Source organism: Alternaria postmessia (genome assembly GCF_024291825.1).
Source record: "Alternaria postmessia strain BMP 2775 chromosome Unknown scaffold_130, whole genome shotgun sequence".
In the NCBI taxonomy this organism is placed as follows: Eukaryota; Fungi; Ascomycota; class Dothideomycetes; order Pleosporales; family Pleosporaceae; genus Alternaria; species Alternaria postmessia.
The window spans coordinates 20,976-37,251 of NW_026260203.1; the positions used below are offsets into that span (position 1 = coordinate 20,976).

The 16,276-nt window shown below is 51.6% G+C and overlaps 6 protein-coding genes across 6 annotated transcripts; 5 read left to right on the top strand and 1 right to left on the bottom strand.

The window, feature by feature from the left end:
* Positions 1 to 100: 100 nt before the first annotated feature.
* On the top strand, positions 101 to 2,467 carry J4E82_010505 (uncharacterized protein; the record flags this gene model as incomplete). Its single annotated transcript, XM_051736717.1, has 1 exon — positions 101 to 2,467. One exon carries the CDS (start codon positions 101 to 103, stop codon positions 2,465 to 2,467), a length of 2,367 nt encoding a protein of 788 aa, XP_051583517.1.
* Positions 2,468 to 3,674: 1,207 nt separating this feature from the next.
* On the top strand, positions 3,675 to 5,384 carry J4E82_010506 (uncharacterized protein; the record flags this gene model as incomplete). The annotated part of the gene is made up of 1 exon (XM_051736718.1): positions 3,675 to 5,384. One exon carries the CDS (start codon positions 3,675 to 3,677, stop codon positions 5,382 to 5,384), a length of 1,710 nt encoding a protein of 569 aa, XP_051583518.1.
* A 2,230-nt stretch (positions 5,385 to 7,614) lies between these two features.
* J4E82_010507 (uncharacterized protein) lies at positions 7,615 to 9,002 on the top strand (the record flags this gene model as incomplete). The annotated part of the gene is made up of 5 exons (XM_051736719.1): positions 7,615 to 7,806; positions 7,862 to 7,966; positions 8,018 to 8,259; positions 8,312 to 8,449; positions 8,519 to 9,002. The coding sequence occupies 5 exons, from the start codon at positions 7,615 to 7,617 to the stop codon at positions 9,000 to 9,002; spliced, it is 1,161 nt and encodes a 386-aa protein (XP_051583519.1).
* A 798-nt stretch (positions 9,003 to 9,800) lies between these two features.
* Positions 9,801 to 11,574, top strand: J4E82_010508 (uncharacterized protein; the record flags this gene model as incomplete). The annotated part of the gene is made up of 4 exons (XM_051736720.1): positions 9,801 to 10,210; positions 10,257 to 10,424; positions 10,495 to 10,630; positions 11,167 to 11,574. The coding sequence occupies 4 exons, from the start codon at positions 9,801 to 9,803 to the stop codon at positions 11,572 to 11,574; spliced, it is 1,122 nt and encodes a 373-aa protein (XP_051583520.1).
* Positions 11,575 to 12,217: 643 nt separating this feature from the next.
* J4E82_010509 (uncharacterized protein) lies at positions 12,218 to 13,423 on the top strand (the record flags this gene model as incomplete). The annotated part of the gene is made up of 1 exon (XM_051736721.1): positions 12,218 to 13,423. One exon carries the CDS (start codon positions 12,218 to 12,220, stop codon positions 13,421 to 13,423), a length of 1,206 nt encoding a protein of 401 aa, XP_051583521.1.
* A 286-nt stretch (positions 13,424 to 13,709) lies between these two features.
* J4E82_010510 (uncharacterized protein) lies at positions 13,710 to 16,181 on the bottom strand (the record flags this gene model as incomplete). The annotated part of the gene is made up of 1 exon (XM_051736722.1): positions 13,710 to 16,181. One exon carries the CDS (start codon positions 16,179 to 16,181, stop codon positions 13,710 to 13,712), a length of 2,472 nt encoding a protein of 823 aa, XP_051583522.1.
* Positions 16,182 to 16,276: the final 95 nt, after the last annotated feature.

Here is a 16,276-nt window from a genome sequence, read left to right on the forward strand (position 1 = left end):
TTCTCTGGTAACTCCGCACAACTGGTGATCTCGCACGTACGCAACGACTATTATCGCGTACGAGATATATCCCCGGTCTACAACACACGACACATACATCATGACGATGACAGAGCTCGACCATGAGACCCAGTCACTGGTGCAACGGCTCTACGATGCGTGGAGTACTCATGCGGATTCAACATTCTACCTCAGCTTTCGCGACCAACTACTCGCCAAGCGTGAACGGGTCGATACATGCATAGCAACCTTGAAGACTATTATTACTGTTGCATGTCCTCAGATCAATGAGACGGAACGATATCTCGATCCGAGATGGGAGGAGCTATTCACTCTGGCAGAGTCTATTGAGTCCAGTGCTCAGGAGGAAGACGGGAGTCTCGGAAAACGAAAGCGCGGGTACAACGAGGTTCATCGTCTGCGCAATCTAGCCGTAGTCTCGGCGTTGTGGTCGCCTGCCTTGGTTCGTTACTATGGTTGGAATACTGCCGCTCAAGGTTGTATACGACTTTTGAAGACTTGCGCTTTGCGATACCCAAACTTCAGCAGGCACTTTCGCCCCTACCTCAATCGTGTCCTGCTCGACAGGCATTGCCAGGCCATTGTATCTGGTCGTCTAAAGAATCTTAACGAAGCCCCATTGCAATACCATAGGGATTTGAATATCGTGATTGCGGGTGGTGTCGTCCCTGATCCAGGGATGGAGGAATTATGGGTGACTAGCTTCGATGGAACGGTGCCTGTCGATTCCAATGGCCGTCTTCTCAAGGACTTAAGACCATACCATGTTCACCAGTATCTCCTGTGTCGCGACCGCTACGGCATGCTTGTCACTAGAGGAGATTGCCAAGACGTACCGACAGCCATGCATCAACAGTCCGACTTCTCACATGCACTGGAGGTGCATGAAGAAATCTTTACACAGGATAACAGTGACGTCGCGTATGTTCCCGATATCACGTTCTCTCCGATTTTCACGCCATCAGGAGTGAACGAGGTTTTCGATGACTTTGCGTTCAATCATCAAGATGAACCTTCAAATCATCACCCAGATGATGTTTCTACTATCACCTTTCCCAGCGATGATACTATTGGCCTGGCCTTGAATGTAGACGAAGTGCCGATCACGGAGAACATCACTAGCTCAGATTTATCTGATCTAGGTCGAGGGATCAAGAGAAATAACAGGAGGCAGTCGCAAGAGGAGGTTGTTACCAGGGTGACGAGAACCGCAAAAGAGACACCAACCACGACTGGACCTACAAAGCCTCATTCCGAAATGAGTATACATTCTGGGTCACCGAAGAGGAGGCTCACAATAGAAGATGAGCTGCACAACAGATACGACCAGATGTTGTCGAATTATATCCAGCAACTAAGTGATGAAGCAGTACCAGGCTACGCACAGCGGCGAGCGCGATCGCAATGGCTCACGCAAGACACCAGGTTGGCAAGGATATGGTCAATATCTCAATCTAGGGGTATGCTACCTGGCAGTGCCACTTCAAAAGCCGATTGCGATATTCTGTGTTGTTCTGTAGATGATATGCTTGAAGCAGCACGATCTGGGGAAGTTTTCCAGAAGCCTGTGGTCATCAAGGAATCATTCTCTGATGCCGGCATGCACAACTATGAGCGCTTCTTATCGCTGCTCGAAGATGCTTTCAACTCTGAGGAACAAGCAGAAGTTCGCTGTATCAACATCGAACAGCCCATGTGCGAAGCCCTTGGACAGTTTACCGCCTATTTGCGTTCGCATCCTAAAGATACAAATGGGTTCTGGATGTCAACCTCGCGCAGTGTGGCTAATTGTCATCGTCCACTCTTCACGATGTTAACTCGTTTTCGACTCTTGGAGAGTGTTACTGCAGGTCTTCACGACAACCGCTTCAACTTAGCGTCACCGCCCCTAGGCATGACCATGTCTGCCAACTCTAACACTATCTCTTTCCCTGGCTCATTTTCTGGTGCTTATATCAATACTGCAGCGGGTAGCTGGCAGCGTAATCTATCCGGTATACAACTCTGGGTCTTTGTGCCAGAGAAAGGAATGGATCCAAGCGACTTTGCAGGTTTGGCGAATGGAGAGAATGATTGGGTACCGCTAGGGAGGCAACGCTTGGTTGTCTTGGAAGAAAACGATGTCCTGTTTGTTCCCCCTGGACTGCGACTTGTGCAGGCATGGCACACGCCGGTGACTTGCCTGACGGAGCAAGGAATGTTATGGGATGATCTGAGTGTCCTGCCAATCTTAGAAAGCATGCTCTTGAGTTATGAGAATCAAGCTGCGCATGAGAGTCGCAATTCAAAACAGCTCTGTCGTATGATCAACAACCTCGACTGCCTGATCAGGGAGCAACCCGATCGATTCAGGAAGAGCATGGCACAGGATGAATTCTTGGCTCGCTTTCGGGCAGCCAGTCAATCATGGCTCGAGTTCCCTTCAGATAATCAGGAATCAAATTAAAGTTCTCTGAGGATGATATATACATGTTCATATTACACCAATACGTCGACATTAGCCTGGAAATAAGCCTGCATGTGAAATTGTTTGAGTACAGCAACTCGACTTGAGGCACTGGCAGCATAAATATTTGTCGATACATTTTGCTTTACAATACTTTATCGAAGGACTGGTAATGCGCCATTTGGAGGTAATGCCCATGCTTAGGTAAAGGGCCGACGGATCGTTAGTGCGACAGCGAGACAAGCACCGCGGTTGAACTGAGATGGTAGCACACGTACATACCTGTGATACAACATGATATCCTTTCGCTCAACACTGTTCTCAATACCTATCACCTCCTCAAAATATGATTTTATATGACCTTGTGATACTTGAATACGACAGCATGTTCGATGGTCGTGTTCCCGGTTGTCTGTGACGGCGCTGGAGTGACCATGTAGTGTATACAGATGATTTCACCCCGAACTTGTTCTAACAAGTGACGTAGTGCATCCTTCAGCGCGCTAGACATCCAGATGGGGAACTGCTTTGCTTGCCGCTTAGACGATGATAGACACCAACCCTGATGACTATGGACCGATGGCGCTTGTTCATCTTGACCGGGGTTGGTCATACCATCTTACCGATTTGGACAACACTATTACGAATCAGATTTCACAGTCAGACCTGTCGTTAATCCAAAGTTATTTTGCTCAGCAGTCCCCAGATCCGGCATGCTAAAGAACACAACCAGAGGTGGCACGGATGATTCACTGATGTGCCCTACTCTTTCCCGACATGCCTCCCCCATCTCGTGTTAGCCCCGCAGTCTAACATGCGTCTTGATACAAATTTGCATGAATCCGGTGTTCGTGCAAATCTTATAGCCACTCTGCTTGCTTCGAGACGTTATGAGTTCTGATATAACCGGCTTGCATATGTACCTTCATTTTGGTCGACAGAATAGGCTTAGCCGCCCAGTGCGGCGTCTACTCCTGTGCGGTCTTTATGCTATCGCCACTCCAGGGCCGCACTTGGTTTGCGGCGGTAACGGAGTTTGATGACAAAAAAAGCGGCATTGACCTCAATGAAGGATCGGCTACATCCCCTAACTTCGCTGTCTTCGTTGTTCCTGATGTATTTAACGTCCTTACACTCCTGTCCATCTAGCTCCCTACTACATTTTCACCCTTTCACAACGATCGAATCGTACTATTGTCACTGGAAGATGTCTCATTTCATTCGAGATACCAGCTTTGGTAGACTTGCCCGTTTCATCACACGCAATCGAGTACTGCGGTTTCCAGAAGAGCAGGATGACTTTCAGCTGCAAGATTCCTACGTCAAGCTTCTTAAAGCAGCTGAGCTACGCTCGAAAGACAAGCCCTTGTCTATCGTCTCGCAAAGCGAGGGAAACAACGACACTTATTCTAATCGCCCTTCGGGATCCGCCCTGCCAGATGACGAGGGGCCTGCGAAGGTCGACGAGGAAACGCAGCAAGACGACATGTTCGAGCCCAAGATGTTGGAAGATGGTACCATAGTCGTCAACTGGTATGGCCCTCACGACCCTGCAAATCCACAGAACTGGACGTCTGGCCAGAAACTGGTGCCGACGCTGATCATCGATGCTTACACCTTCGCTGTCTACCTTGGCTCCTCGATCATCACTGGGAGTTACACCGGCATAATGCGTCAGTTCGATGTTTCTCAACAAGTCGTTTCTCTCACGCTCTCCATGTATGTCATGGCTTACGGAATCGGACCTTTGCTCTGGTCACCACTCTCCGAGATCCCATCCATTGGTCGAAACTCGTTGTACATCTTCACCTTTGCCATATTCATTGTTCTTCTCATCCCTACGGCCCTGGTAAACAACTTCCCAGGCTTGGTCGTCCTACGATTTCTTCTAGGATTCTTTGGAAGTCCTTGCCTCGCTACTGGTCCGGCGACGTTGGGCGACATGTATGCCTTCGGCAAGCTCCCATACGCATTGTCGACTTGGGCTGTCGTTGCTACAAGCGGCCCTGCAGTTGGTCCCTTGCTTTCTGGCTACAGCGTGCCGGCCACCAGTTGGCGATGGTCCACTTGGGAGTTGCTGTGGCTCAGTGGTCCGCTTTTCACAGCCTTCTTCTTGCTGGTTCCAGAGACATCGCCTTCCAACATTCTCCTTCGACGTGCTCAACGACTGCGCGAACAAACCGGCCAATCTTGTTTCAGAAGCCAGGGCGAAATTGATCAATCCAAGCGCCATCCCCGGGAAGTTGTCACCGAAGCACTCTGGCGGCCAATTCAAACCATGATCCTCGATCCATCTATCGGATTTACCGCACTTTACGTTGCCCTTATATACGGCATCTACTATTCTTTCTTCGAGTGCTTTCCAATGGTCTACGAAGGGATATATGGAATGTCGCTCGGAGCGCAAGGTCTCGTCTACCTGTCCATCGCCGTCGGGATCACTGTAGGGCTGGTGATGTACCTGATCTGGATACGCATTACATGGGAGCCTGCCGTGCGGACCTGGAATATCGGGCCTCCAGAACGCCGCCTCATTCCTGCTCTCTTCGCATCATTCTTGCTCCCAATAGGACTGTTCCTCTTCGCTTGGACAGCAACTTCCGTTATCCACTGGATCGTACCCACTGTTGGTATCGCTATCATGAGTGGTGGCATCTTCATGATCATGCAACCCATTTTCCTCTACCTTCCCCTGAGCTATCCCAACTACGCAGCATCTGTCTTCGCTGGTAATACCGTCGCTCGGTCAGTACTTGCTGCCGCCATCATTCATTGTTCGCAACCATTGTATGTCAATCTGGGAGTAAATAGAGGCGTGAGTCTTCTGGGAGGGTTCACTATTGGTTGCATCTTTGGTATCTGTGCCCTGTACCATTATGGTCCGTCATTGCGAGCAAGATCCAAGTTCGCGCTCTGAACACGGCAAGACTAGTCGGGAGCCGGATGAAATAGTTCCACCTAATGGGTTTGACTCACTTATCAGAGAGTTGATCTTCAGTCGTCTGGTCAGTGGGCAAACAGCTCGATCCGCAAATACTTGGTTGCCGGGTTGGAAAGGGGGAGAGAGAAGGAGTCGCAGATATAACTTGTTAACTAATATTCACACAAATCATTACCTTGAACTAGCTGGTCAACTGAGCCTACGAAAATTCGTGTCTGCATTCTTGTGTTTCCGGATGATGGGGGCAAGGATTAGCGCACAGGCTTTCGTCGACAAGCCTTTTGTTTTTCTACAATGGTGGTCCGTGCGCAAACCAAGTGTGCTGGGCGCATGTGAAGCGGACCATTCAAGCACTACTTCAGCCGCCAGCAACGTTAGTATCGTTAGATCCAACTCACAGCGCCTTGGTCATGCTTAAGACGAGCGCGACACAGCCCCTGAGCATCGAGTCGGCTTGTGCGATGAGAGCTTTCCGTATTTTCGGTGATTTCAAAGCGCGTCGTTGGAAAGGTGGGATCCGACATTGCGTGCACTATTTACTAGGCAATGTAACCGTTAAGGTTGTGGGCAAATAGCCAGCTATCGCGGTGATGTGTCGATTGACGTCTAGGTGATTCGCAGCAGGTTTGGGTACTCCACCTTTTCAGAGTGAATGTTAGCAGGCACATAGCTTTGACGGGTTTGTTGATATGTGCTCATTGTGCAGACTCGATGCCTTGTCCGAGATGCCAGTAAGGTTATCGCAATGGCGGTTGTGTTCTTCTTCCGGCTGCAATCTTTCCATGGGGACGTTGATGAGAATCAAAGACATGGATAGAAAGGAGAAGAACAAATCCTAACGATGTGCTGGCGATGATCAACAGCGTTGAGGAGTGTGGAAGGAGCAAATGGTGGAGATGGAGTGGATGATGCAGTAGCTCGGGGAGGTAGCGATGTCTGGGGACAAAAACGCGCTTGTGCCAGAACGCGCTAGGCGCATCCCCACCAACGCGACACCCGCACCACGTCGGCTCCCTGCCAAGCCTGCCATCCGGGGTTTACGTTGTGCTCAGGGAAAGTCAAGTTCAGGCCCTGTGCTGCATTTCTCATCTCGGCCTTGACAGCACAGTAAAGACACTACATATGTCGACGACGTCTGCCACAAAGCTACTTTGCCTCTCTCTTAGCTAATCCGTACTCTAACACGGTTGCGTCCAATACACGGGACTGCGATAGTAGTTCACGTTTGCTTGGCACCCTGACAGGTATTAGAAACGCTGGACAAGAGGCGCTACAACAGCTCAGGACTACTACAAAGGGTACTCCGTAGTGCTAATGAATTTGATAATAATAAGAGATATTGCATGGAGATCGGGTGCTAAGATCTCCTCGCCCTTCCAAGATCTGCGTCCGTCTGGCTTTCTAACTGGCATCCGGTGCGACTATTGGGCCGGTAAGGGGAATCGGTCCCTTATATCGAAGTAGTGGCGTGCGGAAGCGGCACATAGCATGCGCACCGCTTAGGTCCCGCTTGCATCATCAAAGCTCAACCAATGGCGAAACTCTGCCATAATTGTCCGATTGCACTACACCCCACTAGCCTAAGGAACCGACCTAGTATCTTAGATGCCCACAATCCTGCTAAGACTCGTGTATTTGGTGGTACGTTGGGCTTATGCTTCGTATCATGTTTGCGCTGAGTGGCTGTGGTGAGCTCATTGATAGCCGTAGTACATACATGCAGTATTCAGGGTTTCGCCACATTATTGGCCTAGCTGCCTCAGGTTCGTCTAGCTGAAAGTTAGGACACCACAGACTGCCAAGCTAGACACTAATTTACGATGAGCACTTCATTGAAATCAGCAAGCGAAACCCTGTCCGAAGAGAACTTCTAGTGCGAGGCATCTGAGCCTTGGGCACTATGCCATTATCAATGCGCGGACTCAGCAGGCCGCTGTCAATTGAGAAGTAGCATGTCGAGATTGGTGGGACAATGCGATCTCTGCTAATCATAGGGGTACCAACCTGTTTGTTGTTACACTAGTTATAATACGCCAGCGGCTTGCTGATTCTAGTCTTCAATTCATCCGAGATAAACTTTCGCTTTGATGTACGCAATTGGACCATACTTTTGCAAGATCTCTATTGGGCCTGAAGTATAAGGGCTCAAGACGCACAGAATCCTAGTCACCACTATGTGCAACTTCATCTGCGCATTTATGTCAACATGGACGAAAGACCTCAGCTACCCCCGCAAGTGGTCGCCGCACTAGCACAGGATAACCTCGGACCCAAGACTCTTGCACTTGTCTATTCGTTCACCTTCCTAGCCCTCATAAGTGTGGCACTGCGCTTCTTCTCGCGGATCAAGCTCACTAAAATCGTCGGTTGGGAGGACTACTTCATTGGCATATCAATGGTAAGGTTCCTCGGCGATGCGAAAAAAACCCACAGGTTACTAAAGCGTGCGCCAGGTCTTTAGTATCCTCGCGGGCGTCTCTCAAATCAAGCAGGTGCAAGCAGGCGCTGGCAAGCACACAGTGCTCGTCCCTTTGCCTAAAATCATCGAAAGCTTGAAAGTAAGTTCAATACGCTGTACAATCTTCACCACAACATCCTGACCAGTGCAGTATCTCTACTTTAGCATCCTCGCCTACGCAGCAGGATCCATCTTCACCAAAGTGTCGATCTGTCAGCAATACAAGCGTATTTTCGCCGTCGCGGACAGCAAGCTTCCCATCTACATTGTCATGGCCCTTTGCGTTGGAGCGGCTACTTCAGCATTCTTCACCTTTGCATTCTCTTGCATACCAGTTGAGGCGTTCTGGGATCTGACGCTAAAGCCGACGTCAAGATGCATCAATGATAACGCGTATGTTCTGTAACTGAGGTCCTGACTCTAAACAACGAGTAACGAATGGTAGAGCTCGCTTCGCCCACGGCTTCTTGAATATGATCACCGATTTGATGGTCACCCTGCTCCCTGTTCCAGCAATCTGGCGTCTCCAACTCGTGCGCCGCCAGAAAATCGCACTCGTATGCCTCCTTTGTGTAGGCTGGATGTACGGCTCTTATTTTCTTTACATCAATTCCAATACACAACACCTACTCTCGTACTGATACTCCGCCAGTGTGTGCATCATCTCCGCCTTGCGCATCCAATCGCTCTTCGTCTTCTTCCGCCATCCCAAAGATCCCCTCTACTACGCCGCCCCACCTATCTATTGGGCCAGCATCGAACAGAACCTCTCCATCGTCTGCGCATGCGTACCGGCTATGAAGCCGCTCGTCGTACGAATCGTGCCCGCGTTTACATCTTTTACCAAGAGCCTCACACGTTCTGGGAACGGAAACAGTTCAGTCTTCGGGAAGTACGGGAAGAGTAGTGTCACCAATGCGGGTGCCGAGGTGGAACTTGGCGACACGTCGAGGCTGCGGGACGATTTCATGCCGCCGCCTCCGGTGTATGGGAAGCACAATATCAGAGTCGAGCATGAGATCACGATGAAGAGCGATGCGAAGAGCGAAAATGAAAGTGCTAGGAGGTGTAGTGAGGGAAGTGGTGGGAGCGAGGAAGTCATTCTCAACGGGAGGGTTCCGAATGAATTGGCGTAGAAATAATGCATCGGGCCAGGCTCGGGTCACGTATAGTTCCGTATATATACCCCAAGTAGAGCCTTATTCGAGTCCCTCCAAGATTCGTCTTACTTTAGCACTACTTAGTATGTGGTGGGGTGGCGGGCATTAATCGACAGCGCGCATTGAGTGCACGGATACTACAGGCGCATCCCCACCAAACGCGACGCCCGCTTCTTAGCACAGTACAACCGCTGCATCAGACCCAGCAGATACCACGGTACCTTGTACTGTTATATGAATGTCTTACGGGTATGCGTATCGCCGTTGAGTACATCGGTGTGCGCAAGGATTGTCGTCTGAGCGAGCGATGCGAAGGTTGTGGCGCAGTCGTAGCGGTGAAGCTCCAGCCGCCCGAAAGAACCAGTAAATGTAGCCTGAGGCTGATTATCGCCCCTGGTTTCTCAATGGAACTTCGAAATAACGCCGCATATTCACCACTGCCCGATCTAATCTTTGCACCTGGGGTTGCCATCTCCAACTTATTGCTGGCTCGGGAAGCCTCATTGAAGGGTGAGTGAACCGCTTTGGGAGACTGTCTCAAGCATTGCGATAGAAGACTTGCTATGGACATTGCGATGGCTTTGCAGACTTCATGTCACGGTCGATTCCCGGTCTTGCTCCTCGACCCATGTTGGCACCGCGTCGTGCTGCGCCTGCTTCCTATCGCTGCCTGGAAGAGTCGATTGTATAAAGAAGCACAATGTTCATGGACATGCTGGATATCACCACAGCATCCCGAACACGCAGTCCTGTTACCGTCAAATTACAGAAACCATGTTCACCCTCGATACTTGCGTCGCAAAAGCCACCCCTTCAACTTTATCAGATGGCATCACGGGCCAGGCGGTCAATTTAAATGTCGTCCCCGAAGACATCCACCACCTCATCATGACCGAAGTTGCGGGTACGTCTCCCACAGACGTACTGAATGTGGCACATTCATCAGTCACATTACGCGATGCAGCATTGCCCTTCATATACAGAAACGTCACTTTGACTAGAGGACTGAAGAAGAGCGAGGAACTAAAGAGATACCAAGCGCTTGTGGAAAATTTCCGCGGAGATGAACAAGGACATATCGCGAAGCACGTGCGCAGCATCACAGTCACAAACGACGTGCCTTCGGATGACTTGATCATGATGCTCAACAAAGTCGCGCAGCACGGAGATCTCGAATCGCTAAAGTATATCCTTCGGATATGTTGATAGTTACGAAGCTAATTGTCCTAGTTGGGAGACCTCTGCGCACATGTCTCGTGCAGTGTACGACATGATCCACGCGACTTGGCCGCAGCTTGAGCTACGTGTTGTTACTTTGGACCGCCAGAATGCGAAGAACATTCTCCATCGACAGATGGATATGAAACTTCTATCGTCCCCTTTGCTTACCGAGCTCACGTACGTGGTTTACACCCAGGGCTATCGTCCCGACAAGCCCTGCCGCTCTGACTGGCCCCGGATTTCTCAGGCTTTGGCGGTCGGCGGTAATGTACGATCTCTTCGGCTGCAAAACAGACAAGACTTCGATGGCTACCATGAGGCAAGGATCGTACCTGATTCTGAACCGGAAAGGTTGCCGCGCCTCGATCTCGCGTCCGGTCTGCGTATGCCTCGACTTGAAGAGCTTACCATTGAAGTCTCAAGAATTTTTGGAGACTCGACTTACCTATGGGATGACGATTGTTGTCGTATGTTTCTTGATTCTATTGATTGTTCGCGGCTGCGTAAACTCGACTTTGGAATCGACAACCCCACGAATTTCTTCAAGAGCTTTGCCGGACTTTGTCCAAAGCTCAAGACGTTGAGTTTTGGAATGTTAGGGCGCAATGATATTGATCTGTCCGCAAGGATATTCATTGAGTCACTTGATACGCTTGAGCATCTTGACGTGTCTCATCCACAACATTCCATCGATGATCTTTGGCCTGCTATCGAAAAGCATCGGGATTCACTCAAGACACTGATCCTTGGGCCCACGTTCGGGCATTACTACCACTCCAAGTACATGGGCCTGAGCCTACTCGAGACAATCGCTTCTACGTTTCCGAACCTTGAGCGGCTGGGATGGCAGGCTGAATGTGATACCAATGCAAGTTTCAGCCACTTGATCGTACATATATGCGCTGACTGTACTTCCCAGATCGATGCAAGACATCTTGAAGTTCTGTCGAGCATGAAGCTCACGAAACTCGATCTCTACCTCCACATTCCTGGTAAGGCGACTGACTACTGCGACCAACTGATGGGTGGGATGATGGGAGCCGCAACAACTCCTCCGCTTGACGAGAAGCGTTCTGTGGCCGCTGCGGTCGAGATCGCCGAAGCTGTCTCGGGGTCGCAGAAAGATGGGCTGCAGTGGCTCACACTCCATATTTCCCGCATGACGTATGGAGACCGTGCCGATCCATGGGAAGTATTCACGAGGCTACAAATCAGGCAGAACAGTTACTCCAATAGAGTGCGCAGACATAAGTGGGATGTGCGTGGCAAGATGGACTGGTATGCACTCCCTTCGCTTGAGGAAAATCTGTTGTTAGAGGAGGAATAGGGCAGCGCAGCTATGACTGTCGCTATCAATACTTCTTTTTCAAAAGCGTGTTGACCTTTCTAGCACTGCGTAGGCCTATGTGTAGCGATTGGACGGTGTCAAGGTTCTCAGTGGATTTTTGGTAATGAGCGATTTACATGTATCGTAGTGACATCTCAAGGCGTCCAGAGAGCTCGCATACACTTATAGCCACCATAAACATCGTGTTTAATTGCATCGCTTGCATTGGGGAATGAGAGCGGGACGTATATGAAGTCACGTTGACTGGACTTTAAATCGCATCTTGAGCGAGATAACAATTCAAGGTACGAGAGCCGGTACCTTGCTTAGGGTTGAGGACGAAGACCAGTAGAAGTTGCGAGCAATGGTAGTAAGAAAAGCGCACCATGCAAGCACCTCGGCTTTAAGACCCTGACCCCACTTGAGCGGCAACTACCCAAGTCGGCTACACAATGTCCCGTCAACAATGGTCATGCAATAACTTATGAACTCGATAACAGCACCCATGTGACCTTTATCCAGGAACATGTTATTCGCAGCAACACAGCACATCCTACGCGCATCACACCTGACCCGCAATGCCTCACTTCTCCAACTGCGCCCCCAAAGATGCCGATTCAGCACCACACCACGCCAACGCATCATGGAAACAACAGGCTTCACGTCCACTCAACTCGAAGTCCGCGACGCCATATTTGCACTTTGTTCAAACTTTCCAAACAGCTACTGGCGCGACCGCGATGATACCAGCACCGATCCATCAGACTTTCACGCCGCGCTGGCAAAGGACGGCTGGCTAGGCATCGCCTTGCCAGAAGCTTACGGCGGCTCCGGTCTAGGAATCTCGGAAGCAACAATGATGCTGCAAACGATTGCAGAATCTGGTGCTGGCATTGCAGGAGCTCAGGCGATACATGCAAATGTGTATGCGACGCAGCCTCTCGCCAAGTTTGGGAGCGAAGAGCAATTGAGGGAGACGATACCGAAGATCATCTCTGGAGAGTACAGGACGTGTTTTGGCGTCACGGAACCAAACTCTGGACTCGATACACTGAGGCTGAGCACATTTGCGAGGAAAGATGCCGATGGGAAGGGGTACAAGATCACGGGGCAGAAAATATGGATCACGTGTGCGCAAGTTGCAAAGAGGATGATACTCCTCGCGCGAACGACACCACGGGAAGAAGCAGAGAAGCCAAGTCAGGCACTGAGCATGTTTTGCATACCACTTGATCGCTCCGCCCCCGGCCTAGACATGCGACGCATCAAGAAAATGGGCGGCCGCGCCGTCGACGCAAACGAAGTCTTCTTCGACAACTACCACATCCCCGCCGACTGTCTCGTCGGAAAAGAGGGCCAGGGCTTCAAGATCATCCTACACGGTATGAACGCAGAACGGTGCTTGCTAGCCGGCGAAGCCCTGGGTCTCGGTTACGCTGCTCTCACACGCGCTGCTACGTATGCACGCGAACGCAACGTCTTCCAGCGCCCTATCGGTATGAATCAGGGTATCGCTCATCCCCTCGCCGACGCGTACATGCAGCTCGAAGCTGCAAAACTTGCTACCTACCATGCAGCGCGGTTGTACGATGCTAGCAAGACAGACGATTCTATCCGGCAAGATGCCATTGGTGTAGCGGCCAATAGCGCAAAGTACCTCGCGGCCGAAGCGGCGTTTACAGCGTGTGAAAGGGCGGTGTTGGCGCATGGCGGTATGGGGTATGCGCAGGAGTATGATGTTGAGCGGTACCTCCGCGAATGCTTTGTCCCCAGGATAGCGCCTGTGAGTCGGGAGATGATTTTGAACTATATTGGGGAGAAGGTGTTGAGCTTGCCGAGGAGCTATTGAGTGTGGAAGGGACATGGCAGGATTGAACGAGATGGAAAAAAAGCTGCATGATGACTGAAAACATGGGTAAGAAACGTTACGGTCTTGATACAAGTACAAAAGCAAGGCTACGTAGAAAAAAAAAGATAGCCTAGTCGTTCATATACCCATATTCAGCGTGACTGTCAATATTCATCTCCAATCATATACAACAAAAAAATTCAACGCTACCAAGCAGCGTGCGAACAAAAACCCCAGACGCCTTTGCAATGAATGCCAACGCCGCGCTACCACGCGCAACCAGTTTTCACTCCACCTTCTCATCAATCGGCTCTTTCTCCTGCACCAAATCCACCTGCTTAACCGGATGCAACAGGACGCCCGGCAAGCACATGCGCCCTTCACCCTGGACCTCAGACTCCTCTCCACCATCATTATCCACCTTATAGCCCAACCACCTCTTCCAGAGATTCGGCGCAAAGCCCGCATGATAGTACCACGTGGTGCCCAAAAAATTGTGTTGTCTCTCGTCGGAGAAGACGGACATGCGCGCCCCGCCACTTGCACCGTTGCGTCCGTTGTTGAAGATGGCAGCGAGGTACTGCGTCGGCCATTTCCGGTCGATGAAGACGGGATGCGGCGCGTATACGGCTTTGAGACCGTGGTGCAGGGCGCACGATGCGGGCCACATTTCGCTGAACATGGTGTGTCGGAAGCGGGATTGTTCGCGATGCATCGTCTCCAGCAGGCGCCAGGAGAGGCGACCGGACGTGTTGATAGCGGTACGACGCGGTGGAAGCCCGTTCTTCTTGTCGTATCCCGTGACATCATCAGCCAGGATCCAATTCGTCTGATCAGGGTCGAAGAGTGGGTTGAAGACGATGAGGTCAGCGGGTTCGCCGACACCCCATTCGTACTTGTCTTCTGCGAGTGTGGTGTTGGGTTTGACGTTTTCGTCAATCTCGATGTCGGGGTAGTCTTGGGGAGGCTCCGGGCCCCAGATGTGCTTCTCAGGCTTCTGCATCTCTGGGCCAGGGACGTGGGGGTTGGGCGGGAGATGAGAGGACCATCTGTTGGCTTGGCTGTTGGTGCCGTGTTCGGTTTGCACACGGACCATTTGCTTGAAGTCTTCCCAGGAATCGTGCACCGAGGGGACATAGAAACGTGCATTGCGTTCCCAGAGGCCTTTGCGGGGTTGGGCGGTTGTCCATTTGGAGACTTGTTCGAAGAGGTGGTAGTAGTGGCCTGTGTAGCGCACGTCCATTTCCCAGTGCCAGAAGAAGTCGAACTCGGGGTGTTGGTGCGCAAAGTACGTCACGGGCATGAATGTAGAGCGGTAGGCACCATGGACAGGCAGTCCGCGGTAGTTGGACTCTTCCACTCCGCCGTAAATCAGGCCCATCTGGCGTTCCGACCACAGCGTGCCCATGCCAGCGAACTCGGCGGGCAGCGCGTTCTTGAGGACCTCGGCGTAGACGTCTTCGTCGGCCCAGATCTGCTTGTTGTCGTCCTTTACGTGGATAAGGAAGTGGACTTCGTATTCACCGCCGGATGCAAGGCTGAGTTCAGAGATGAGGGCGCGGAGGTACATGATGTCTTCGTCGTCGTATTCGTAGTCCCACCATGTGCGAATGAGCACGGCGGTCCGTGGAAGAAGCGTATTGTGGGCTGCCTTTGGTAGAACGTGGACTGTGCTGTTGGCTTCGGTTTCGGCATCGGTTACCGTATCTCGCTTCTGCATCTTGAATGTATCAGTCCCCGTCTTGGGTTGTTTCTCGAACCGGCCCTTGTTCTTTTCCAAGCACCTGCCGAGCGCTTCCGTCCAGTTGACCTCGCGGAAGTCAACCTCAGCGTCAACCTTCCAGACATCCTCGATGCCTTCACGATCACCTTCCATGCCCGCGCCTGTCCCGCCGCGCCTCTTGCTGTAGCCTAGCCCATACGGACCGAGTCTTCCGAAGCGCTCGAAGCAGACATCGTTCCTTAGGCCTAATGTCTCATAGCTTCCGATCACGTTGTCCGGCATACCCTGTGGTACGCCTTTGTATGCCCTCAATCCAGGAACCTTGATGGTATCGTTCGCATCGAGATAGCACGTCTCGACCGGGCCGTACTTGTCTACGTAGTTTATACCGCTGTAGTCCGGGTATGGGTCAAAAGGTATCGAGTCGGCAATGTGTGCGCCCTGCGATCTCCGCTCTTTGACAGCTTCCTTGGGCTGCTCCTCCGCCGGCAGCTCGGGGTCGATGTCCTGCTTTGTTGGGTATTCCGGTACATTCTTGTCCCGGCTGACAAGCGACCGTATGCCGCCGTGATATCGCTTCAGGAAGGGAAAGCTCTCCCACACGTTGGGCGGCGGCGGCGGCTTATTCAGCCCCAGCTCCGCATTGCGTATCGAGGCCCAACTGCTGCTGAACAGAAAGTACATGAAGAACAACAGCGTGCTCGCCACCGCCAGCCCAAAATATCGTGTACATGCCCGTGGATTCCGGTAGCTATATGCACTCACGGTAGCTTTCGAGGGGGCTCTCCGGTGAGATTTGGAGGATCGGCGAAGCGGTCTCGACTCGATGTTGTTGGGATTTGTGTCGTATGCGCCCGAGGAATGGCGGGACGAGGACGGGCTTGGTGTGCCCGAGGACATGTAGGCCTCGTAGTCATCGCTGGCGTAGCCTTTCTCGTTGAGGTCGCCGTCTTCGACATCGCGGTCGGCCGTCGGCGCCTGGTTGTACGACTTGGCTTTCCGCTTGCCCACGGACAGTGGTCGGAAGCCGAGCATTTCGCTGAGGGTGTTGTGTGACAGCGGCTATGGCATGTGCGTCGACAGGACGGGAGGGTCGTGGCAGGCGGTGTACAAGGGATGCGGCGCACGTG